The sequence below is a fragment of the Phoxinus phoxinus genome (assembly GCF_949152265.1).
Source record: "Phoxinus phoxinus genome assembly, chromosome: 10".
Lineage (NCBI taxonomy): Eukaryota > Metazoa > Chordata > Actinopteri > Cypriniformes > Leuciscidae > Phoxinus > Phoxinus phoxinus.
Window position 1 is genome coordinate 1,137,501 of NC_136885.1, and position 26,123 is coordinate 1,163,623.

Below are 26,123 nucleotides of genomic sequence, written 5' to 3' on the forward strand. Positions count from 1 at the left end.
ACAATAGGAAAGGCTTTGTGTACTTTTTTGCTGACCTCTTTAACAACAGAAATATGACACATTGGTATATCAGTTTTATAAATAAAATGTAGTGTTGGTCCTCTTTTTATGTAATATAAATTTGACTTATGCCAGTTCTTTTCATTTGACTGGTACCATGAATCTCATTAACATATTCTCTTTGTTATTCATCACATCATGTGCTTTCAGTGTTGTCGTCTGCTAACCGTTAGGAACAGATTAAAAGGTCTTTATTAAATTAAGTGTTATTATTGTAACTGGTGTCGTTGTTGTTAGGACATATACTGCCACCGCAAATTTATGCAATTAAAGTTACACAAATCAAAAACTTTATTTTACATAACCAATATAATTGGTTATAATATCATTGGTTAAACATAACCAATATAATAGCTCAAGAGAGGAACAGTATAATATAAAGAGGAGATGTGGAAGTTTCACAATGAAGGGTAATGGTGTAATTGTTCTTACTATAAAAAGGAAATACAACTGTGACATTTATTTACTCATATGACATGATTAGATGGAGAGAAGCGTAGGTATGAAGGCCAAACTGGCCATGGGTAATAAAACCGTATACATATACAGTGCAAAACACGTAACTGTTCTTCATTAACATGTTATTCTGTAGTTTGTTCTTCCTTCCTGAGATTGAATGTTCAGAATGTGGATGGTGGGACTGTGTGGTCAGACCTTCACGGTTGGCAAATACAGCTGTCCTGCATGCATACACATGTATTTGCCTATTTTTATTTTGTTATTGTTGCTTTCATACCTATTAGCTAATGAATATGTTTGTTGAACATCCCTAAATAAATGCTGTGGGTGATTCACTGGATCCATAAGCGATGGCTTATACTTTTTCACCACTCTTTAGGAACATTTATGGAGTGTACTGTTTGCTTTATGCTTTAACTCATTCCTCAGCAACATTAAAATAAATAATAAATAAATAAATGCTTGACATGTCCCTTTAACCACAGCAGTATTGCTGCTCAATTTAAATTAAGCCACAAATTGGCATCAGAACAACAATCTGCGAATACACACGCAAACACACATTGTCAATAGTTACAGTTGTCATCATCAGATACGAATTTTATTGAAACGAATGTAACAAAATAATATGGGTGTGGTGTGTCGCGAAATTAAAACGCATTACAACTTCCCTTCAGTGCGTCTGAAACATACAGCGGGACAGCGCAGAGTAAACAACAGAGCCCTAATATGATACAAACATTGAACAATAACGTGGAAAGCTTTTAAATCTGCTCAGTGAAAATTTTGCTGTGACGAATCTGTCACCGTTTAACATCTGCTGGAAATCCAGGTAAAACTGTCTGCGTGCACGCGCGCGTCCCCAGTTAACATGATCCCCAGTTGTAACACCGGCGTGTTGTCAGAGGTTTACACTAGCTCCGCCCACCAGTGTGTGATTGACAGACAGACAGCTCCGCCCACCAGTGTGTGATTGACAGACAGACAGCTCTGCCCACCAGTGTTTGATTGACAGACAGACAGCTCTGCCCACCGGTGTGTGATTGACAGACAGACAGCTCTGCCCACCAGTGTTTGATTGACAGACAGACAGCTCTGCCCACCGGTGTGTGATTGACAGACAGCTCTGCCTACCAGTGTGTAATTGACAGACAGACAGCTCCGCCTACCAGTGTGTGATTGACAGACAGACAGCTCTGCCTACCAGTGTGTGATTGACAGACAGACAGCTCCGCCTACCAGTGTGTGATTGACAGACAGACAGCTCTGCCTACCAGTGTGTGATTGACAGACAGACAGCTCCGCCTACCAGTGTGTGATTGACAGACAGACAGCTCCGCCCACCGGTGTGTGATTGACAGACAGACAGCTCTGCCCACCGGTGTGTAATTGACAGACAGACAGCTCTGCCCACCAGTGTTTGATTGACAGACAGACAGCTCCGCCCACCAGTGTGTGATTGACAGACAGACAGCTCTGCCCACCGGTGTGTGATTGACAGACAGACAGCTCCGCCAACCGGTGTGTGATTGACAGACAGACAGCTCCGCCCACCAGTGTGTGATTGACAGACAGACAGCTCCGCCCACCAGTGTGTGATTGACAGACAGACAGCTCCGCCCACCAGTGTGTGATTGACAGACAGACAGCTCCGCCCACCGGTGTGTGATTGACACACAGACAGCTCTGCCAACCGGTGTGTGATTGACAGACAGACAGCTCCGCCCACCAGTGTGTGATTGACAGAAGAAACCTGTCTGTAACAGGATCAGTGTGTGGAGAGAGAGGAGTGACGTCAGCTTTAGACGAGTGTGAAACTCATTGTTCTCCTTTCCCATCATCAGCTCTGTTCAAAAATTATTTTTGAAAAGTGGAAATAAAGTGCTGGACAGTAATTTAATAGTGGGAGTTAAGTGTTTATCGGGTAAAGTCATCTCCCAATAAAACGGCATCCATTAATGATGTTAAAAAAGCAATCATCTACACTGGATATGTTGTTATTATTATTAGGGGCCAAGCCCCAAAGGGGATAGACCCTATTGTATCCGTTAGTTTTCTTCTTATTATTCTTCTTCTTCCTCCTCTGTAAGTCTATGGCAGCCCTATGAACCGTAAGTAGGAAAATGATGAAATTTGGTACACTTGTAGTGATGGAAATGAATAGTAATTGGACCAATTTTTGAGACTCTAAGTCCAACTCTATAGCGCCACCACCAGTTCAAAAATTGAACATTTAAATAGTTTTAACTTTTGAACCCTTTGATCTAGAAAGTACACCTAAAATCTTAGTACACCTGAATCCACTCATTATGGTGATTGCAATCAATATCGTACATTAAGACTCCGCCCATTACAGTAGTGGCCATTTTGAAAAGTACAGTGTTACGTTTTTTTGTTACTCCTCATTCAAACTTTGTTCAATTCTTACGAAACTTGGCTCAGATGATCTTTGGACTGAACCGCACACAAATGACTGAACAGATTTTTTTTTATTCATCTTTGATCAAAAGTTATGGTGTTGCAAACTTAACAAGGTCGACCCAATATTGGTTCAGAGGCTCTATCTCGGCCAAAGTTTGATCAATCAAAACTAAAATTGGTATGCTTCATCGAAACCATGATCTCAGGGTCCATGCCAAATTCGATAACAGCGCCACCTACAGGTCATGAGATATGGAAAATTGATATTTTGGCCAATAACTTTTGTACAGTTTGTGAGAAAATCATAAATGTGATATCTATGGATGCCTTGGGTCATGCCGAATCCGAGGATGCCAATTTTGTCAGGATGGGAGGTACCACGTGTCCGTCATTTAGAATTTTGTCATAATTTGCAATAACTTTTAAACAATTTGACATATCTTCACAAAATTTAGTATGGATCATCGACACAATGTCCTGAAGGTACATGAGAACATTGAACACAGCGCCACCTAGTGTTCCAGAGATATAAGGTATTTTGCAAAAACGCGTATAACTTTTGAAAACATTGTTCAAATTTTGATTGATTTATGTCATTATGTTCCTTGGCTTATGCCGATTCCAACGATGTGACTGTCCGCCATATTGGAGCAAATGAAAAAACATTTTTTTCGCAACTCCTTGTTCAAATCTTGTTCAATTTTGTCCGAAATTAGATCAGATGATCTTTAGACCAAGCCGCACAGAAATGACTGAACAGATTTTTGATAGTTGCCACCGTTCCCGAGATATTCATCTCTGAAGTTGACTTAGCCTGTGTTTGTTGCCTTATGCTAGTTAGCTTAGCATAATAATTGGTTAGCATGCTAACCAGATCCCATTCTTTCTAATGTGGTTCTTCAGCTATCAGGATAACCATAAGCTTCATTAGCATTAAGCTAGCTTAGCATGCTAGTCTCGTTAACATGATTTTGTGTGCTTATTCTTACACTGAAGCCTCTCCTATGCAGCTTTGTAGTTTACGTCCTCTGAGTGGCGCAAGTTGCTAAACCACGTGTCATGAATCCTAAACCGTTCCGTTTGTGGGTTCGAATCCTGTGTGCCACATGAACAGACCGCAAGAAGGACTGTGGCCTTAAGTGGTGGAAAAGTTGCTTCTAATTGTTCTGTGACTTAAGAATACTTTGGTTATTAAAGTTTCTTTTAAGGTTTTGAAAGCAAAGTATTTTTAACTACTTTTTGAACTCATGGGACAATTGGAAGGCTTGGCCCCTGTAAGGCTGCTTGCAGCTTTAATTTTTATTATTATTGTGTAGTGTTTTATAAAGCACTATAATACACTGAGGTACAGCTATAGCCTAAAGCCTCCTGTGTAACGTCTCCTGAGTAACGTCTCTGTCCCGCAGTTTCCCGGAGGATTCCCCGCGCAGCAGCAGCAGCAGGATCCCCTGTACGGATACTTCACCACGGTCGCCGGGCAGGTAAGAGCCTCCAGGTGTTGCTGGACAGTGATGTGCAAAACTTTCTCACAGCAAAATCCATTACATGATGACCTACTCCTCATTTCCTTCTGCTGAACAGCGCCTGTACTTCCAATATGAATATTATCAGGGTTCTCAAGTTTTATCAAAGGCTTGGAGTGAGATCACATGCGGTTAGGGGAGGAGCCCTAATGGAGCCCCGCCCCCACCCCTCAATTTTACCCATTGTTCATAATTAACCAGCACAAATAGAAATTTTAATAATTGGTAAATCTGATAAATGACAGAGCAATTTATCACATCAAATATACTCTTTAATGTTATATTCAAAATTACAAATATACAAAAATGACAAAAATATAACAAATTGCTCCAAACTGTTTGGAAAAAAACAAATATTTTTGCATTGTGTGTGTGTGTGTGTGTACGTACAAGAGTACACACTCCAGCTTATTTTGACAGGATATAAAATATTAACCAGAGCACTCTGCTTTAATACATGTAGCCTTGGCTTAATGTAACTAGAAAGACTATTAATACAGTATAATATACAATTTAAAATAAAATGAAGAAATACATTCAATTCAATTCAATTCAAGTTTATTTGTATAGCGCTTTTCACAATACATATTGTTTCAAAGCAGCTTTACAGAAAATGCATTTCAAAAATGTACATACAAAAATACAGTTAGTTAATCATGAAATTTAGGGCATAACATATCGCCGGCGTTGGGTCGTCTCTTCACAGGCGTCGAGTCGTCTCATCACAGGCGTTGGGGCATCTGAAGTCTCCATGAGAGGCTGGATACATAACTGGAGCTGACGAACTCTATTTGAGTTATCTCGGGACAGGCGTCCCGAGATAACAACAAAAAAGGCAGATGGGAAATAATTAGCGTAGCTGCTGTTCATAATATGAATGCATTTGATCTGATTTAACTGTAGTATAAAAGGTATGAGATGCATCATGTGAATGCTTGGCTAAAGAGATGCGTCTTTAATCTAGTTTTAAACTGGGAGAGCGAGTCTGAGCCTCGGACAATATCAGGAAGGCTATTCCAGAGTTTAGGAGCTAGATGTGAAAACGCCCTCCCTCCTTTAGTGGACTTAGATATCCTAGGTACGACCAGAAGCCTCGAATTTAGCGATCTTAAAGAGCGCGATGGAATATATGGCGAAAGAAGATCTCTTAAATACACAGGAGCTAAACCATTTAGGGCTTTATAAGTCAGTAACAATATTTTGTAATTGATACGGAACTTAATAGGTAACCAGTGTAGAGATGATAAAATTGGTGTTATATGATCATATTTTCTTGACCTAGTAAGAACTCTAGCGGCTGCATTTTGGACTAACTGTAGCTTGTTTACGGAGGATGCAGGACAACCAGCTAATAAAGCATTACAGTAATCTAGTCTCGAGGTCATGAATGCATGAACTAACTTTTCTGCATCAGAAACTCATAGCATATTACGTAGCTTAGCAATGTTTCTAAGGTGGAAAAAGGCTGTTCTTGTGACATTTGAAATATGATTTTCAAAAGACAAGTTGCGGTCTAGTATAACACCCAGAGGATAAAGTAACAGGACGTCCATCTAGATTAAGGTTGTATTGTAAGAGGTTTTGTGGCCAGTTTTTTGGACCAATCAGTAATACCTCCGTTTTATCTGAATTTAATAGAAGAAAATTACACGTCATCCAATATTTTATATCTTTAACACACTCTGTCATTTTAGATAATTTAGTGTTATCATCTGGTCTAGATGAAATATATAATTGAGTGTCATCAGCATAACAGTGGAAACTTATTCCATGTTTTCTTATAATATTACCAAGTGGCAGCATATAAATTGAGAATAGCAGGGGGCCTAATACAGATCCCTGCGGCACTCCATAATTTACTGACGTTATCTTTGATTTTTCCCCATTTAAATGGACAAAATGGTAACGGTCTGATAGGTACGATCTAAACCAGCTTAATGCCTGTCCCTGAACACCAGTGTAATTTTGAAGTCGATCTAAGAGTATTTTATGATCTATAGTGTCAAACGCAGCACTAAGATCGAGTAAAACTAGTATTGAGATACAGCCTTGGTCAGAAGCTAAAAGTAAATCATTTGTAATTTTAACCAGCGCAGTTTCTGTGCTATGATGTGGCCTGAATCCTGACTGAAATTTTTCATAGATATCGTTTTCTTGCAAGAAAGAGCACAATTGAGCGGACACAACTTTTTCTAGTATTTTAGACATAAATGGAAGATTTGAAATGGGTCTGTAATTTGCTAGGTTATTTGGATCTAATTGTGGTTTCTTAATAAGAGGTTTTATAACTGCCAGCTTGAATGAAATACATTCACTCCTTCCTCAACATTTCCCTTAGTTTCAGATAACGTAAGCTAGCCAAACTGAGCCAAAGCTTCTGGCCAGGTTGCAAAGTAGTTGTAGAGCTTTTGACTGCATCAATAATAATGTATATGGGCTATATATTAAATGTTCTAGGCTAAAAATGTTACACAAGCTTTCTTCCAACTTACCTTCTCCATCACGTGTGTTCGTGCGATGTTGTTGGTTACCTAGTAACGAACGTACGGTAGCCGAGAATGTTCCGTCAACTTCCGTGTGTTCGCGACTTCGTGCATCCATGTTGCCTAGTAACGAACGCAATCTGGCCGAAATACGTGCGGGCGGCAGGAAACTTCACTTTGTGTGTCTGCGCCTTGTATACAACGTTATATATAAAGTTTACAGGACAACTTGGTTGGCATTGCTTTTTCAGCGTGAGAAATACACGGTGTGGCGTGTGAGCGTGTGAACTGGTTGAATTGCGTGTGTCTCACGGCCAATGCGTTAGACTTGAGAACCCTGATATTATGTATTGGGACTAAAGGTGCACGATATTGACAAAATGTGATATTGCGATATCGATATTAATTTCGATATTTCAATTCCGATCGCTCAAACCACTTCTGGAGGTCTGGGCCGCAATCCAGACGAATCTGGACAAGTGTAAATGCCTCTGGTTGTTGAAACCACATGTACATTTGACTCCAAACAAAAATGCTAAGAATGTAGCATGTGAGAGCGTGTTCTAGGCTATATGTCGTGTTATAGCCAGATATGAGGACGCTACTGCAGCCGCATCACCGCAGCTGAGCATCGATTCATCAAGCCAACGTGCAAACTATCGCAAATCACAGTGAGAGTAAGTCTCGGACGCTCAACACACAGTCATCTTCATTAAAAGTAAAGAAACTAAATGATCTGACCAGGGCTGTTGCCGCTCTCTCTTATTGCGGTCTTTGATTTCGAAACTTTAGCTGACGATCAATAAAGTGCAGCTCATAACTGTTGCTTTCGGTGACGTGAACTCATTAAATCTGCATATAGCGGGAATTGAAGATCGGATTTATATACGTTTTGCATAAACACATTTATGTGACCAGGTGTACATGGAGTCGTTTTGATAAATCAGAGAGCTGTCCGATCTGAGAAACACATGAAGCGGCCAGGCCTGATGTTTATACTTGTGCACTGGTGTGTGTGTGTCGAGCCGGCAAGTGTGTGTGTTTGTGTGTGTGGGGACTGTGTGGTAGATCGAGGGAGAAGTGAGAGAGTGACGGCGATTAGCTTTGGAGCGAGTAGCAACGAGTCATATTGAGAGAAACAAAGTGTCTTCTTCCTGACCGCTGTGGGAAATCTGTAGATGAAAAGCTAACCCTCTCCTTGACTGCGTGTTGTTTATGGAGGAGGAGAACCAGGACATGAGTCGGGGAAATGCAACGCTACCAAGCGACGTGTATTTTGCGAGAGGTGCATGTCGGACGCGTCATAAACTAAATATCGCAAAATTATCGCAAGACTTTCGATATAATATCGGTCAATGTGATATCGCGATAACGAAATTGATTTGATATATTGTGCACCCCTAATTGGGACGCACGATATATCGGCCACCATATCCGATACGCCCGATATATGATCATCATTAACCCTCGGGGGTCTAAGGTGTTTTTGGGGTCCTTGAGATGTTCTGACATTTGTGCTTTTTCCAGTTGCTTATAAACATATTAATGGCAAAGGTGTAAATTACACTCTATTTATCACACACAGGGCTACCATAATATGTGAGCAACATGCATGTACACGATCCAACACCATCATGTATAGTGAGTGGTTCACACCTGAGAAGACAATGACCCGCATAATGACCCTGCATAATGACCCCGCATAATGACCCCGCATAATGAGCGTTTCATTCGAACGCTCGTGTGTGTCACACAAGAAAGAATGTGAGGACACAATAAATATATATATATATATATATATATATATATATATATATATATATATATATATATATATAAATTAAAGTCAAAAGCACATTTTTAGTACATAGTCATACCTGGAAACCTGGATTTGTTTTTCACAATTTTTTTTATACATGCAAATTATATGATATCCAAGGTAAACATTTCTAGTAATTGTGCAGTTAATTCTCATACTGTATTTTCTGAAAGTTTTGGAATACATCCTCTGCCCAAATGTGTCACTAATAAAAAACAATAATAAATAATTTAATGAGAAGGCTTATATTGACCTATAAAGATCTACCTTATAAATATTTTTTTTTGCTATTTTATTAAAAAGTGTTCACCTGTAAATCAACAACGATTACAATTTTAACAATATTTCAAGTGTAATCTTTCTTTTTTTAAAAGTATCATACATATTTCAAAGTTAAGAATTCATTAGTTTGATATAGCCTAACGTTACATTGGAACAAACACTATAACATCTTAGTTTATGAGTTTAGTTTTGACAAAACATACTATATATTTAACATATGAGCAGAAACTGGCTAACAAAAGCTTATTTGATGTCTGTTTTACAGTAAAAACTTTATAGTCGATCCACAACTAGTAACGTTAGCAACAGCGCGCATATATGCCGTTCATTTATTACACACACAAACGCGATTCATATTTAAACAGTCTTTTTGCGGTTTACAGACACTATTCCATATCGCGATTACAACAAAGCATATAAGAATAACGTTTGAATAGCGCGCGCTCTCCGTGGGCGTGGTCACATTAAAAGATAAGGAGGTATAATGAGCTGAAATGAGAACTCGCTCTTTTTATATAGATTACATAAACAGCGAATATTTGTTTTAGTTTTGAACTAGATAATTTAAAACTACACACTTAAATGATTATAGAGATATATAGCTCATGTCTGAGTGAATAGTATTCGCTGAGATTTGTTTGAGTTTAGAGACGTGCTTTAGAAAAAAAGTTCACGGAGACGGAGAGGCAGAAAGCACTCCCTGTTTACTTTCTTTATTTTACAAAAGCACAATGTTTTATTTCGATTGTAAGTGGACACATAAAAAAGTAGACATTTAACAGCTTATTTTTTCATATTTCTTAAGTCTGTATGACAAAAAATGGTATTTTAAATATATTTTGCTATGTAAAAAAAAAACGAGCAAAACGCGCCGGCGCATTTGCCGACCCCAGAGGGTTAATGTTATCGTTATCGGTCCGATACGAAGATTTGGCCGATATATTAAAGCTGATAAATAATGTATGATTTCCTCCGGCTGAGACTCTTCAGATGCGATGATGGTTATTAACTGCTTGAAATATGATTGAAAATCACTTTGAAAAGGAAAATACAGTCAGTGCAACATGTTCTGTCATATCGGCTACATAACATCATCATGAGAACATCATAATTGTGTGTTTGGGACGAGAGACTTTTGTTTTTGTTAATCAGGCTCTGAAAAATTATATAACAATTTGGATTTAGATTTATCGGCCAATATATTGGTTATCGGCTTTCAAAAATAAAGAATTATCTGTATCCACCAAAGTTTTCATATCGGTGCGTCCCTGATTATGTACTTGTAAATGTAAATGTCCTCAGCATTGTGATGTGTGTGTAGGATGGCCAGATATCTGCAGAAGAGCTGCAGGCGTGTTTGACCCAGGCCAACTTCTCCGGAGGATACAGACGTAAGACTTCATCTTTATTCAGCAGAATGCACAGTAGCCGTGACCTGACGGTGTGCAGATTCATCAGTTGTGTGTTGTGTTGCAGCGTTCAACATCGAGACGTGCCGGCTGATGATCAGCATGCTTGACGTATCCTTCTGAACGCTTCTGACTCGCATGACTGTACTGTGCGTGCTGACTGCTTTCCCTAACTGAGCTGTTCCTCAGAGAGACATGTCCTGTGCCATGGGCTTCGCGGAGTTCAAGGAGCTGTGGGCGGTCCTGAGCGGCTGGAAGCAGCACTTCATGAGCATCGACCGGGACATGAGCGGCACCGTGGACCCGCAGGAGATGACCCAGGCCATCGGCTCTATGGGTGACTCTCACACACCTACTCTCTTTACTGGTGTTTCCAATCAGAGTGACTAGAACACAGACAATACAGTGTTTGTTTCAACACATCCACCAAGAAATCCAAATTAAATTAAACAAAAGCCTTCCTTTCTGTCTGAGCGAGTTACACAAAAGAAGAGGGAAAAAACGAGAGAAAGAAAAGGATTATAATGCATGCTCCAAAACATACTAATATATTACAATACAAGTCATATAATATTAAATTAACTTGTGGTAGCAATAGACAAAATACAGCAAAAAGTAATTCGACACTTAAAAAAACGATTGTATGAATTACATTGTTACACCAGTAGGTGGAGACAACGATGGTTATTCAAGAGATTCGTTCATAAACACTGATTCATCCAGTAATGAAACATGTGAAGTCTTTATGAGTGAGTCATTGAGTCATTCACTCAAGAGATTCGTTCATAAACACTGATTCATCCAGTAATGAAACAAGTGAAGTCTTTATGAGTGAGTCATTGAGTCATTCACTCAAGAGATTTGTTCATAAACACTGATTCATCCAGTAATGAAACATGTGAAGTCTTTATGAGTGAGTCATTGAGTCATTCACTCAAGAGATTTGTTCATAAACACTGATTCATCCAGTAATGAAACATGTGAAGTCTTTATGAGTGAGTCATTGAGTCATTCACTCAAGAGATTCGTTCATAAACACTGATTCATCCAGTAATGAAACAAGTGAAGTCTTTATGAGTGAGTCATTGAGTCATTCATTCAAGAGATTCATTCAAAAACACTGATTCATCCAGTAATGAAACAAGTGAAGTCTTTATGAGTGAGTCATTGAGTCATTCACTCAAGAGATTCGTTCATAAACACTGATTCATCCAGTAATGAAACATGTGAAGTCTTTATGAGTGAGTCATTGAGTCATTCACTCAAGAGATTCGTTCATAAACACTGATTCATCCAGTAATGAAACATGTGAAGTCTTTATGAGTGAGTCATTGAGTCATTCACTCAAGAGATTCGTTCATAAACACTGATTCATCCAGTAATGAAACAAGTGAAGTCTTTATGAGTGAGTCATTGAGTCATTCACTCAAGAGATTCATTCAAAAACACTGATTCATCCAGTAATGAAACATGTGAAGTCTTTATGAGTGAGTCAGTGCTTTAGTTGAAGAGTAATGAAGTTGTGATCTCTGAATACATAATCTACCAAATTGTTAAATACAATGCTAGATCCTCTTTCTGTGGCAGCGCTGCGGATAAACGAGTGCACAGAATATATTTCTGCTTCTCGCTGACGCAAACCAGGGACAAAACCAGTGTTGATGCAGTTGGACTTGATGATGCTGATCAGTGTGTGTGTGTGTGTGTGTGTGTGTGTGTGTGTGTTCAGGCTACAGGCTGAGTCCTCAGGCCACTAACTCCATCATTAAGCGCTACAGCTCTAATGGGAAGATCTCCTTCGATGATTATGTGGCTTGCTGTGTCAAACTCAGGAGCTTGACTGGTACGTATGGAGAATCTAACGCATTGTTTTGTTGTTGACAGAATTAAATTTGATTTCCATTTAGTAAAATATAGGGTGAATTATGCCTGTTCCACATACGTGATGTCTCTGAACCGCGAGCCTACATCATACACACTTCCTATAGTTTAAATGTTCGAACCCTTGACCGGTGTGATGCATGGATGAGTGTAAAGCAGAGACATTACGGCTCTATACCGTGGTCAGTAGTAATGTGTTGACTGAAACTGTCCCATGATCAGATGCGTTCAGGAAGCGGGATCAGGCTCAACAGGGAGTCGCCTCATTCCAATACGATGATGTAAGTATTAAAAACATCACAGATCATATTAATATCATGCAGGAAACTGTCTTCAGGACGAGAGGATGTGTTTTTAAGTAAATTAATGTTTTGTAATGTAAATAAACTTGTTGACAGTTGAAATAAAACAGAAGATTTGCAAGAAAGGCTGTTGTAATAATGATGATGATATCTATATAGTTCTATAACCTCTGAAGAAGACCACAGTGCTCTGGGTTTCTAGTGTTGATGTCATATTGATTTCATAAGTTCAGGCATTTGTGATCGATGTTGAAATGATGCTTTTTGGTATTTTTTCCTGAGGCTAATTAACTAATGTAAATATTCTCTGGTTATTAGATGATATTAATGTGTGTGTGTGTGTCTCTGTGTGTGTGTGTGTGTCTCTGTGTGTGTGTGTGTGTCTCTGTGTGTGTGTGTGTGTCTCTGTGTGTGTGTGTGTGTCTCTGTGTGTGTGTGTGTGTGTGTGTGTCTCTGTGTGTGTGTGTGTGTGTGTGTATGTCTCTGTGTGTGTGTGTGTGTCTCTGTGTGTGTGTGTGTGTGTGTGTGTGTGTCTCTGTGTGTGTGTGTGTGTGTGTGTCTCTCAGTTCATCCAGTGCACCATGAGCATCTGAGGAGAAGCTTCTGGATTCATGCTTAGATCCAAGAAAAGGATTCCTTTTTATAATATGCATTTTTAAACAATCGACTGACATGTCATACATTTTACAACATTGTACTAATTACCATATAATCATTATATAACAATTTTGTTTGCATAGGAACTAATTAAGTAGTGCCTCTAAACCAATGATATAACCAATGATATTTTCAATCTATGCACTCATTTATCATGTATCCTACAGTATATGTGTATGTGAACGCCAGTCCAGTGCCATGACGAGCTTCTGTCCGCATGTTCATGTTCTTCCAGTGCATTTGTTTGAAAGTCATATTTTGACATGGCCAGTTATGAACAGTGTGAGGACGGCCACGCGCCGCTGCCAGTGCTGCTAATGGACATGTCATGCAGAAGTGTTATATTATCATGTCTCTGCTTGCTCTGCACGAGGTGTGTGTGAGATTTATGAACATGTTCACTGATAACAGCTTCACGACGCCGCCTTCTCTCTAGTTGCTGTACACACAGCTTGACCACACAGATATGAATGTTAATCAGATTATTCCTGTGTATTAATATGAGTTATGTGCATTTCTAACACTGGTCACACTTTGGCCTTTGCAACATTTCAAAAATTAAATGCAAATAAAAGAGTCTGATTGTACTGTGAAGTTGAGTGGTGTGTGTGTGTGTGTGGGTGTTTGGTGGTGGGAGTTTGAGGGACAAGGTGTGTGCAGTGTGTGTGAAGCGGAAAACTAGTACACCACAGACACACACGCACCACAGACACACACACACACCACAGACACACACACACCACAGACACACACACACCACAGACACACACGCACCACAGACACACACACACACGCACCACAGACACACACACACCACAAACACATTAACACACACACACACACTAACTGAGGGGCCGCTAACACGACACCGTTCTAACAGAAAACGTGTGTCGTTTCCGTGTATCTGTGTGAACTGGATAATTTTCAGTGTTTATCAGAAGGAAAGGAGATCTTCAGCGGGAGAGACACACACACACACACACACATGATGTTGCTCATATGGTCTGTAATGTATGTGTCTGGACTACAAGCGCAGTCATGACTTCTCTTGCATTACCTGAAACTGGGCTGTGGATCTGTGGCTCCCAGAATGCTTTGCGAGAGGAAATATTCTAATGAAATGTTATTTTATGCGTTTTGAGTAAAGGGAATATATTAAAATCTACTCAATGTAATTGAGCTGGTATAACCTCACTGAGTGAGTTCAACAAGACAAACGTTTTTATGAAGATCATTTATAAAAAAATTTACAACAAAGACGAGAAACAAACGACAGAAAAAGGGGAAAAATACATGCTGCCATGTCATCTAGTTTACATGTTCAGAAATACAGAAATTAATATCTAAAACATAAAGTTATACCTTACATTAATTCCAGTATATAGATATTTTAAATAATAAATGGGTTAATATTTAATAATTGTTTAGTTTTGCAATGCAGAACAATAGCTTTCTTGGCAAATAGTAGAGTAAAACTCATTTTACATGATGATGTGTGCGTCAATCTCTGAAAGATCTCCTAATAAACAGAGACAAGAGTGTTTTCATCTTAAGAACCATATTAAAGACTATTAAAGGGTTAGTTCACTCTCAAGCCATCCGAGGTGTAGGCCTACGACACTCTTCTGTCACACGAACACAATCAGAGATGTGATAAAAAGTGATTTTTGTCATAAAAGAAAAATCTATAATTTTGAGCCATAAATGGTATAGGTGCTATTGCCACAGATATACCCGTGCGACCCGAGACTGGTTCTGTGGTCCAGGGTCACATATTTTGTCCCTTCTGATCACATTATTAGAAGAAAAAAAAGTGTAAACAATGTTGAATGGTTGTGTGTAAACGCCGACAGCGGTGTTCAGTTGTGCTTAACTTTAGCTTTCCTCTGTAGTGTTTTGCTAAACTAGTTCATCACACTGCAGATTGTGTTTTAGTGAGAATGATCGAGTTCTGCAAACCGTGTCGAACTGCCTGAACTTGTGTGAGGTTTTGCAGAAAGAGTGTTTATTCGACAGACTGGTTTAGACTGTTGAGAATCTGGTTCAGAGAATGGGGTTTAGTGATTCAGAAAAACTGTAATGGAGAAAGACTTTCTGTTGGCTGTAGTGTCATAAAACACCAGCAGGGGGAGATGAAGTCCTTCTGACCAGAAGCCCTGTTCTTCTTCTCCATGTGACATTGAACAGGAAGTGATGTCAGCTTTACCGTCTCTTTCTTGACTCATGATTTGAAGAAGCTCCAACTGAGGGTTTGAAGCTGCAAATGACCACAAATATTAAAAACACAATATCAGCTAATAATCCTGGCCAGATACTCGCATTCTATGAGACTGTTTGCTCTGCGTAACAGAGTGGATGTTTTAAGTTTAAGTTAAAGCCTATTACTATCTAAGAAAGCACATGCTAGCAGAAGATTTACATTTACGAAGAATTTTAATAGACATATAACATTTATAAAAAAAATAAACAAACGTTTTCATGCCCAGTAATGATTTATGTTGAGGTCAGTGTTGACAGTGCTGTTGGTGTTCCACTGCCGCTAGTGGTCAAACTGCAGTGACGCGTCTGCAGGCCTACAGGTGAGGACAGGTACTACTGTATAATCATCATCATACTGCAGAGACAACAGCTCCATGATTTATTCATCTTCCCCTCTGATAAGTAAGTGCAGGAGACGGATGAAGCGAGAGCAACTCTGACCGCCATCGAGCGACAGTAGAAACTTGTCCTGTAGTCATTTGTTTCTCTCTCTCTCTCTCTCTCTCTCTCTCTCTCTCTCTCTCTCTCTCTCTCTCTCTCTCTCTCTCTCTCTAGCTCTCTCTCTAGCTCTCTCTCTCTCTCTCTCTCTCTCTCTCTCTCTCTCTGGCGTGTGCTTTACACACTTTACACGCTGCTCGGTCATGGAAACTCACTCCGTGAAGCTCCCGCTGCACATGATAATAATGCAGCTGGAAGTTGAGTTGGGTTGAGCCTTTTGGGTCATTTTTTCAGTCTTTTGGTAGTTTTTGTGTTACCCAGATCCTTGGTCAGATTTAACAACCCAGTGTTTGGGTAGTTTTTGTGTTACCCAGATCCTTGGTCAGATTTAACAACCCAATGTTTGGGTAGTTTTTGTGTTACCCAGATCCTGGGTCAGACGTAACAACCCAGTGTTTGGGGTAGTTTTTGTGTTACCCAGATCCTGGGTCAGACGTAACAACCCAGTGTTTGGGGTAGTTTTTGTGTTACCCAGATCCTGGGTCAGATGTAACAACCCAGTGTTTGGGGTAGTTTTTGTGTTACTCAGCTCCTGGGTCAGACGTAACAACCCAATGTTTGGGTAGTTTTTGTGTTACCCAGATCCTGGGTCAGACGTAACAACCCAGTGTTTGGGGTAGTTTTTGTGTTACCCAGATCCTGGGTCAGACGTAACAACCCAGTGTTTGGGTAGTTTTTGTGTTACCCAGATCCTGGGTCAGACGTAACAACCCAGTGTTTGGGGTAGTTTTTGTGTTACCCAGATCCTGGGTCAGATTTAACAACCCAGTGTTTGGGTAGTTTTTGTGTTACCCAGATCCTGGGTCAGACGTAACAACCCAGTGTTTGGGGTAGTTTTTGTGTTACCCAGATCCTGGGTCAGACGTAACAACCCAGTGTTTGGGGTAGTTTTTGTGTTACCCAGATCCTGGGGTCAGATGTAACAACCCAGTGTTTGGGTAGTTTTTGTGTTACCCAGATCCTGGGTCCGATGTAATAACCCAATGTTTGGGTAGTTTTTGTGTTACCCAGATCCTGGGTCAGACGTAACAACCCAGTGATTGGGGTAGTTTTTGTGTTACCCAGATCCTGGGGTCAGACGTAACAACCCAGTGATTGGGGTAGTTTTTGTGTTACCCAAATCCTGGGTCAGACGTAACAACACAGTGTTTGGGTAGTTTTTGTGTTACCCAGATCCTGGGTCCGATGTAACAACCCAATGTTTGGGTACTTTTTGTGTTACCCAGATCCTGGGTCAGACGTAACAACCCAGTGATTGGGGTAGTTTTTGTGTTACACAGATCCTGGGTCAGACGTAACAACCCAGTGTTTGGGTAGTTTTTGTGTTACACAGATCCTGGGTCAGACGTAACAACCCAGTGTTTGGGTAGTTTTTGTGTTACCCAGATCCTGGGTCAGACGTAACAACCGAATGTTTGGGTAGTTTTTGTGTTACCCAGATCCTGGGTCAGACGTAACAACCGAGTGTTTGGGTAGTTTTTGTGTTACCCAGCTCCTGGTTCAGACGTAACAACCCAATGTTTGGGTAGTTTTTGTGTTACCCAGATCCTGGGTCAGACGTAACAACCCAGTGTTTGGGTAGTTTTTGCTTTACCCAGCTCCTGGGTCAGACATAACAACCGAGTGTTTGGGTAGTTTTTGTGTTACCCAGATCCTGGGTCAGACATAACAACCAAGTGTTTGGGTAGTTTTTGTTTTACCCAGCTCCTGGGTCAGACGTAACAACCCAGTGTTTGGGGTAGTTTTTGTGTTACCCAGATCCTGGGTCAGACGTAACAACCCAGTGTTTGGGTAGTTTTTGCTTTACCCAGCTCCTGGGTCAGACATAACAACCGAGTGTTTGGGTAGTTTTTGTGTTACCCAGATCCTGGGGTCAGACGTAACAACCCAGTGATTGGGGTAGTTTTTGGGTTACCCAGATCCTGGGTCAGACGTAACAACCCAGTGTTTGGGTAGTTTTTATGTTACCCAGATCCTGGGTCAGACGTAACAACCCAGTGTTTGGGTAGTTTTTGTGTTACCCAGCTCCTGGGTCAGACGTAACAACTCAGTGTTTGTGTAGTTTTTGTGTCACCCAGATCCAGGGTCAGATGTAACAACCCAATGTTTGGGTATTTTTTGTGTTACCCAGATCCTGGTTCGGACGTAACAACCCAATGTTTGGGTAGTTTTTGTGTTACCCAGATCCTGGGTCAGACGTAACAACCCAGTGTTTGGGTAGTTTTTGTGTTACCCAGCTCCTGGGTCAGACGTAACAACCCAATGTTTGGGTAGTTTTTGTGTTACCCAGATCCTGGGTCAGACGTAACAACCCAGTGTTTGGGTAGTTTTTGTGTTACCCAGCTCCTGGGGTCAGACGTAACAACCAAGTGTTTGGGTAGTTTTTGTGTTACCCAGCTCCTGGGTCAGACGTAACAACCCAATGTTTGGGTAGTTTTTGCTTTACCCAGATCCTGGGTCAGACATAACAACCAAGTGTTTGGGTAGTTTTTGTGTTACCCAGCTCCTGGGTCAGACATAACAACCCAGTGTTTGGGTAGTTTTTGTGTTACCCAGATCCTGGGTCAGACGTAGCAACCCAATGTTTGGGTAGTTTTTGTGTTACCCAGATCCTGGGTCAGACGTAACCCAGTGTTTGGGTAGTTTTTGCTTTACCCAGCTCCTGGGTCAGACATAACAACCGAGTGTTTGGGTAGTTTTTGTGTTACCCAGATCCTGGGGTCAGACGTAACAACCCAGTGATTGGGGTAGTTTTTGGGTTACCCAGATCCTGGGTCAGACGTAACAACCCAGTGTTTGGGTAGTTTTTATGTTACCCAGATCCTAGGTCAGACGTAACAACCCAGTGTTTGGGTAGTTTTTGTGTTACCCAGCTCCTGGGTCAGACGTAACAACTCAGTGTTTGTGTAGTTTTTGTGTCACCCAGATCCAGGGTCAGATGTAACAACCCAATGTTTGGGTATTTTTTGTGTTACCCAGATCCTGGTTCGGACGTAACAACCCAATGTTTGGGTAGTTTTTGTGTTACCCAGATCCTGGGTCAGACGTAACAACCCAGTGTTTGGGTAGTTTTTGTGTTACCCAGATCCTGGGTCATACATAACAACCGAGTGTTTGGGTAGTTTTTGTGTTACCCAGCTCCTGGTTCAGACGTAACAACCCAATGTTTGGGTAGTTTTTGTGTTACCCAGATCCTGGGTCAGACGTAACAACCCAGTGTTTGGGTAGTTTTTGTGTTACCCAGATCCTGGGTCAGACGTAACAACCCAGTGTTTGGGTAGTTTTTGTGTTACCCAGATCCTGGGTCAGATGTAACAACCCAGTGATTGGGGTAGTTTTTGTGTTACCCAGATCCTGGGGTCAGACGTAACAACCCAGTGATTGGGGTAGTTTTTGGGTTACCCAGATCCTGGGTCAGACGTAACAACCAAGTGTTTGGGTAGTTTTTGTGTTACCCAGCTCCTGGTTCAGACGTAACAACCCAATGTTTGGGTAGTTTTTGTGTTACCCAGATCCTGGGTCAGACGTAACAACCCAGTGATTGGGGTAGTTTTCGCTTTACCCAGCTCTTGGGTCAGACATAACAACCCAGTGTTTGGATAGTTTTTGTGTTACCCAGATCCTGGGTCAGACGTAACAACCCAGTCTTTGGATAGTTTTTGTGTTACCCATATCCTGGGTCAGACGTAACAACCCAATGCTTGGGTAGTACATTTTTATTTTTCATTTACCAGCCCGGTATGCTGGGTTAAATCAACCCAATTTGCTAGGTAAAATTAACCCAACATGCGTTCTGTCTATATTTTCCCAGCCCTTGGGTTGTGTGTGTGTGTGTGTGTGTGTGTGTGTGTGTGTGTCATTCCTCTGTTTCCCTCAGGATCTCATGTATAATGCATGCAGGTCCTCATGAATATGCTAATTCGTCAGAATGCAGGAGGTGAGAGGGCTTCCCCTGTTCTCTGCTTCTGATGAGAGAGGAGTGTGTGTGAGCGAAGACATGCTTCACAGACACAGAGATGAGAAGAGCTGAGGAATGGTATTCAGCAATAAAAATAAGGGAATTCATAAATAAATATCTAAAGAAAGAATGCAGGTAAACGTCAAGAGGCTGTAAGCAAGGTATACGTTGGAATGTGGTGTTCTGATAGAAATGCACAAGGTCTGATGCAGTCACGGACAGCAGCACAACTATGTTAAATACCAATTATAACAGGTGATTCATAGGACAGCAAAATAAAAACTACTTTCAACTTTTAAAATGGAGATTAAAATGCTTGTCATAAATTAAGTTCTGAAATCATCTGATGTTTTTGGGCACAGATGTATCCATATGTCATCATCCTCAAATATCATGGACAAAATTATCTTGATGAGCGGAGTTCTGTTATTGCTGGAGTTTCTGAAGCTCGTGTAAAGACTCCGCCCTCTTCTGAACGGAGGCGGAGCTAAAGCTCATTTGCATTTAAAGCGACACACACTAAAACGCTATGTTTTTGCTCACACCCATTAAAGGGCACCTATTATGACATTTAAAATGTCCCTAATGTTGTTTTGGGAGTCCCCAACAACAGTTTTACAGGCATGCAATGACAAAAAACACTTTTGTTGTCGTATAATATGCATTTATTTTTACCTGATTTGCTCACCGACTCCCAAATGATTCGTTCAACGACTCATTTTTCAAACCCCTCCTTTGCGCGACGCTAATCTGCGTTGATTGGTCAGATGACCCAGCAGTGTTTACAGAGATAATACTTATTGTTTAAAACGGAGTACAATAATGCTTTTATCAATTAAATTGTGTTATAATAATGATTATAGTCCACTGCTTTGTAGTTTGTAGTAAAAAATTTAAAATAAGATAAAGAATTTAATGTTATGTTAGCGAGCATAGCCCAGAGTTCATATTGTAAAAGCACAATCAGTCTTTGTTTGCGTTAGCCCGATGCATAAACATAACGTTTAAAAAAATAAAAAAATAAATGTAGTTACGTTACTACGAGGTATTATTCTATTCTTTAAGACAACTCCGAAAACAACGACAACACTTCACATATCTCAATACAATTGTCATTGAAGACCTAGAAGCTAAACGGTGCTTACACAACAAACAAAATAATTATTAAGCATGCTACATAAAACATAAAAGCAACAATTATTAATAACACTTACAGGTTGTGATACGGAGGAGGAAGCTGATGCAAATACACTTGGAACTGAACCTTCCTTCAATATCAGCCGGCTCGCGAATCCAAGTTTGATTGCATTTAAGTTGGTAAAGCAATCGTCTTCAAAATGGCGGAACAAAGCACAAGGCTCGGACTTGTTATGGAAATTTTACATTTAGATATGTTTCTTTTACTTTTAGATGGGTACAACTTTTATTAACGATGAAGATTCATTTTTACTCATAAGCATTTAAAAGAATATAATCAAAAGCACATTATTAAAGATATAAAACTAAGTTTTTATAAATGTATAAGTTAGAACAAGCTTGAAGGAACAAAATGTTCACTGGGTCATGTGAAGACTATGTGTACTATAAGTGTGAAAAATATGTGCGCAGCTTTGATCGAACTAAAGATAGACGAGATGTGTGAAAAAGAGCAGCAGCAAAGAACAGGAAACTTTTGCAGACATGACGTTGCTCAGACCAGTTAGAATTTGGGTTGGACATGAGATAATGAGCTTAAGACATGTCCATTTAAGGTAACAAAGGATTTTTACACAGGGTGTGTTAGGGTATATAACCTTGGCGAAAGGGACTAGCCTTCGCCTTCTCATGTCAGATGCTCTCTGCGTGAGAATGCCATGGACCTTCTCATATCAGACGCTGTCTGTGTGGGAACGTCTTATTTCATGCATGAAATAAAATACTTTATTTAATCTTTTGAGAATCGACTTTGTCTCCTTCATCCAGGTTTTTGAATATTGATAATTTCCACAACAAATGGCGACGAGGATGCGATTGCAAAACCGATGATCGTCGTGAGGGGAACAGTTGACTGGCCATCCCGAGAGAACACTCTACGGCTCAAAATCCTCAAGCTTAAGGAAAGAGAATTGTTCAACTCCTCACGACGACCTAGGTGGACGCAATTAAAGAACTCACAGACAGTGAGACTCACAAGACGGTGAGAGAAAATTTAAATTATTCACATGGTGGATAAGAAAATTATTTGCGTATTGAATATTTTTTCTAAAAGGGTCAGAGTTTTGGAATAAGCGTTTCCAAACAGGGTTTGAGAATAAGCCTAAAAGTAAGTTCTCAAATGCCATGTGTTAATTCTTCTCTAAAAGGGCCAGAGTTTTGAGAATAGGTCTGATAGAAAATTTCTCAAACACCAGACAAGGTGCTCGTTCGAAGTTTCGGACATTAGAGGAGGCACTTGTTTGGGAAAGACCTGCATCGACGGAGACAGGCAATTTTGAAAGTCCTAGATTGACGAATTTAGGCATGTCGTGGTGGCCACGCTGAGAGAAGAATTAACACAGTAAATATAGTGCGTGGTGACCACGCGGGGGAAAATATTTAAATACGCAAATATAAATACTGTTGATTAAGAAGAAGGAAAGAGGAAAATTTATAGGTAAATATAAAGTAATAAAATAATAAATAAAAATACGCAAATATGGATTAATAAAATTAATTAATATAGGGAAATTGAACAAACAAAATTGTCTAAGTAAAAATGGGTTCAATGGGGGTTTAAGCGTGTCACATTTGACAAAAACAAAAGCAAAATTGGTCTACTCACGTTGTCAAGAGGAAAGACAAGACACATAGAGAAACGCATTATGCAATCTTAAAAATGACATATCTTTGAAAAATGACGTCTGACATTGTTTCTTCTTCTCCCTATTATGGCATTGTTTTTTTTGTTTGTTTTTGTTTTGTGAGAATAAGATAGGAGGACAGGATGTATCCGGCTCATCTTCCACCTCCTCGCAATCCTAACCAGATTCCAGCAGCCGCAGAAGGACGGGATCACGCAGTTCCTAACGCACCACACGAACAACCACCACCGCTCTGCAGCCCTCCAGAAAATGAAGGTAAAGACTTTGTTCTGGGATGGATTGGACAGTGACATTTCAAAAGCAATTCAAAAGAGCTGTGTCGGATGGCAACTGGCCTCGACAGCAGAAATGAGACGACACGCAAGACATCATGAAAGTGCAGCGAAAAATCAACGCAGCCAAGCAAGACAAAGACCTCATGTTGGCCCTGGTGACAATGCAAGGTGTGTATATGGGCAACAACAACTCCAACCATCACCAAATGAACCAGAGAGGCAATGGCAGAGGAAGAGGCAGAGGACGTGGTCAGGGAAAAGGACCAAACTGTCAACAACAACGCCAAGAGCCCTATGATCCAGACAAATGTTTCAAATGTGGACTTAAAGGACATTGGTATAATGATTGCCCACACGGCAAAGGCAGGAATCAGGCGGATTGAAAGGAGGAGGAGGGGGTGAGCGACGGGGTTCCTGTCTCTCCAACTGATGAGTATAATTTACCTTTATTTTCTGATTTCTGCTCTATGCAATGAAGACTTGCTTGCTAGGGTTTTCTATAAGGCTAATTTTTCTTTACCCTTGATAGAAATGACTGTTAATGACGTATCTTTGCTATTTCTGCTTGACACGGGAGCTTCCAATTTGGTAATTAAAGCGACAAAGTTTGAAAAACCAGTTCCACTATCTGGGAAGACGACTTCTTCCAGAAGTGCAACTGGTCATGTGGTCATAGAACAATATTCGAAAACACTTGAGTGTTCAATTGAAGGGGAAAAATAAAATAATAATGTGCATTGTTTTTTAAATTACTAAGTCATGTCCAGTGAATTTAATGCGAAGGGATTTACTTTGTAAGTAGGGTGTTTTTGTTTACTGTGGTGATCAGGGCTTATCAGCTGACATGAGAATGACGCATGAAACTGAAAGCACAGAGGATTTTTCTCTGTTTGTATATGAATGGCAAATTTCTGACACATGTCTGACCACAAAGCGGCTCATGACAGAGTGTTGCCATCTTCTGAATCTATGAGAGACTCAGATTTACATTGCACTTCTCATGTAAGCACTGATCATGATGATGAATATGCGCAGCAATGATTTAATGTTGACATAGAAATTGTGACGACTGACTATGTGTATTGGACTGACCAATGGTGTTTTGAATGTGAAATTGACTGACAAACAGACAGTGTTTTATGACATGGAAAATGCACAGCCTCATATCACTGGCCAAACCAGTGAAGGCTGAATGGCGTGACGCGGGTCCCTTCATGGCCAGGTGCCATGAACTGACCGACTGGGTCATGATAGATCAAAAACGACTGATCTGCCAACGTGAAGATATTAAACAGCCATGTCATAAAACACAGAAGTTTGAGAGCAGTCACAGTGTTGGATGAGGAAGTGAAACTAAACAGACTGAGTTTAACACAACTCCCTGTCATAACAGACGGGTTGGAGAGAGTTTCCAAAATGTTTATGGGCTACTGATAAAAAATGATGTAGGTCTGATTGCAGATTGTGAGCCGATTCAAATAAAGACCAAATCCGACTATAGACCAAAAAGAAAATGCAGTATCCATTGAAAAAGAAAACAGATCAGCAGAGAAGGCTGCAGCTCGACTTCCTGTTCGGATAACCATAGCAATAGAGCTGAATGAGGAACTAGGTGACAGAAGCGATGAAACAACAACAACGCTTCTGCCTATGATAAAGAGAAATGGAAGAAGGCAGGCCGTGAATATAAAAATGGACAATGGGGCCCCAGAAACAAATGGAGATGTTTACTATTATGCAAAATAACTGATTTACCAAAGTTTTTTCCACAGTGGCAGCAGATTTTTGCAGCAGATGTTTGATTTGTGGTATTAACAATGTGGGGAGGGGTCAGGCAATGAGACAGGGGGGCATCCCAGGCCGCAGAGACCATTCTCAAATGTAATGCTCGATTATATTGAATTATCAAAATCTGACAAAAAGAAATACTGCATAGTGGCAGTCGACATGTTTTCAGAATGGGTAGAAGCCATGCCAACAACAAAGGCAGATTAAAAAAGGAATGGCAAAACTATTCCTACAAGAAATTATCCCACCATGGGAATTTCAAATCCTGAAAAATTATTAAGTGACAATGGTTCACATTTTGTAAACAGTGCAATTTCAGCAGTTGAAGCATTCCTGGGTACATCCGGAAGCGGGAGGAGCTAACTTACATGAGAATGAGAAAGAGGGGACGCGCACAGCTCTCACCATTTGAGATTCTGTTTGCTCGCCCACCTCAGATGGACTGGGAGGCACGAAATCCTCGAACATTGCCTGACACCACTATTTGTGAGCATGACATGTTGCAATATTGTGTTGAGCTGGATAAGGTGTTCTGTGATATCTCAAAACAGGTCCAGGCAGCAGTTCCAGAGCCAGCTGAGACGGCCCTGCACAGCATCCGGCCAGGAGAGTTCGTGTTGATAAAGGATCTGAGACGAAAGCATTGGAAGGCGAAAAGGTGACAGGGACCATTCCAGGTTTTGCTGACAACTCAAAATGCGGTGAAAGTCGAGGATCCAGCTCATGCGGTAGCTGCAACGGAAGAAGAATCCCACTCAAAGCTAACGAGTGCCAAACAGAGATCAGACTAACCAGAGACGTGTCATCCCGTAGGTTACCAATTTGAAAACCACCGTCACTGGAGAGCAGACGAATCAATAGTAAGAGACGATTGTGCAATTTCAGGAGTGGTCAGAACTGTATCAAGGACTTTGTGGAACTTTAACGCCGTGGGCATTGAAATAACCTGTCTGATCATATCAACTAGACCTGCCCTGAGACCAAAAATACATCGAGAAACGGGACTGATATCGTTCAAACAAGAACATTTTCTCGCCTGACAAGGTTGTAATGTGTGGCAATAGGTCACTAAATCTTATCCTCTTAATTAGTGTGGCTGTAAGCCTAGCACGAGATGATAGCATATAGAGGTGAAAATGACAAAGGGAAAATGGGGTAAGACCATGTATTTTTGTAAGGATCCATGTCAAGGGCAATATGTGTACGGAG

General features: G+C 40.5%; 1 protein-coding gene across 1 annotated transcript in view; it reads left to right on the forward strand.

Moving 5' to 3' along the window:
* The window catches only part of sri (sorcin), a 16,615-nt gene extending 2,725 nt beyond the window's left edge, over window positions 1-13,890 (forward strand). The window contains exons 2-8 of the mRNA XM_079627000.1: window positions 4,347-4,421; window positions 10,369-10,438; window positions 10,524-10,567; window positions 10,646-10,793; window positions 12,186-12,299; window positions 12,560-12,618; window positions 13,206-13,890. Of these exons, the coding sequence (XP_079483126.1) occupies window positions 4,347-4,421; window positions 10,369-10,438; window positions 10,524-10,567; window positions 10,646-10,793; window positions 12,186-12,299; window positions 12,560-12,618; window positions 13,206-13,232 (537 nt within the window). The 3' untranslated portion in view covers window positions 13,233-13,890. The remainder of the gene's footprint in view (window positions 1-4,346; window positions 4,422-10,368; window positions 10,439-10,523; window positions 10,568-10,645; window positions 10,794-12,185; window positions 12,300-12,559; window positions 12,619-13,205) is intronic.
* The last annotated feature ends 12,233 nt before the right edge of the window (window positions 13,891-26,123 follow it).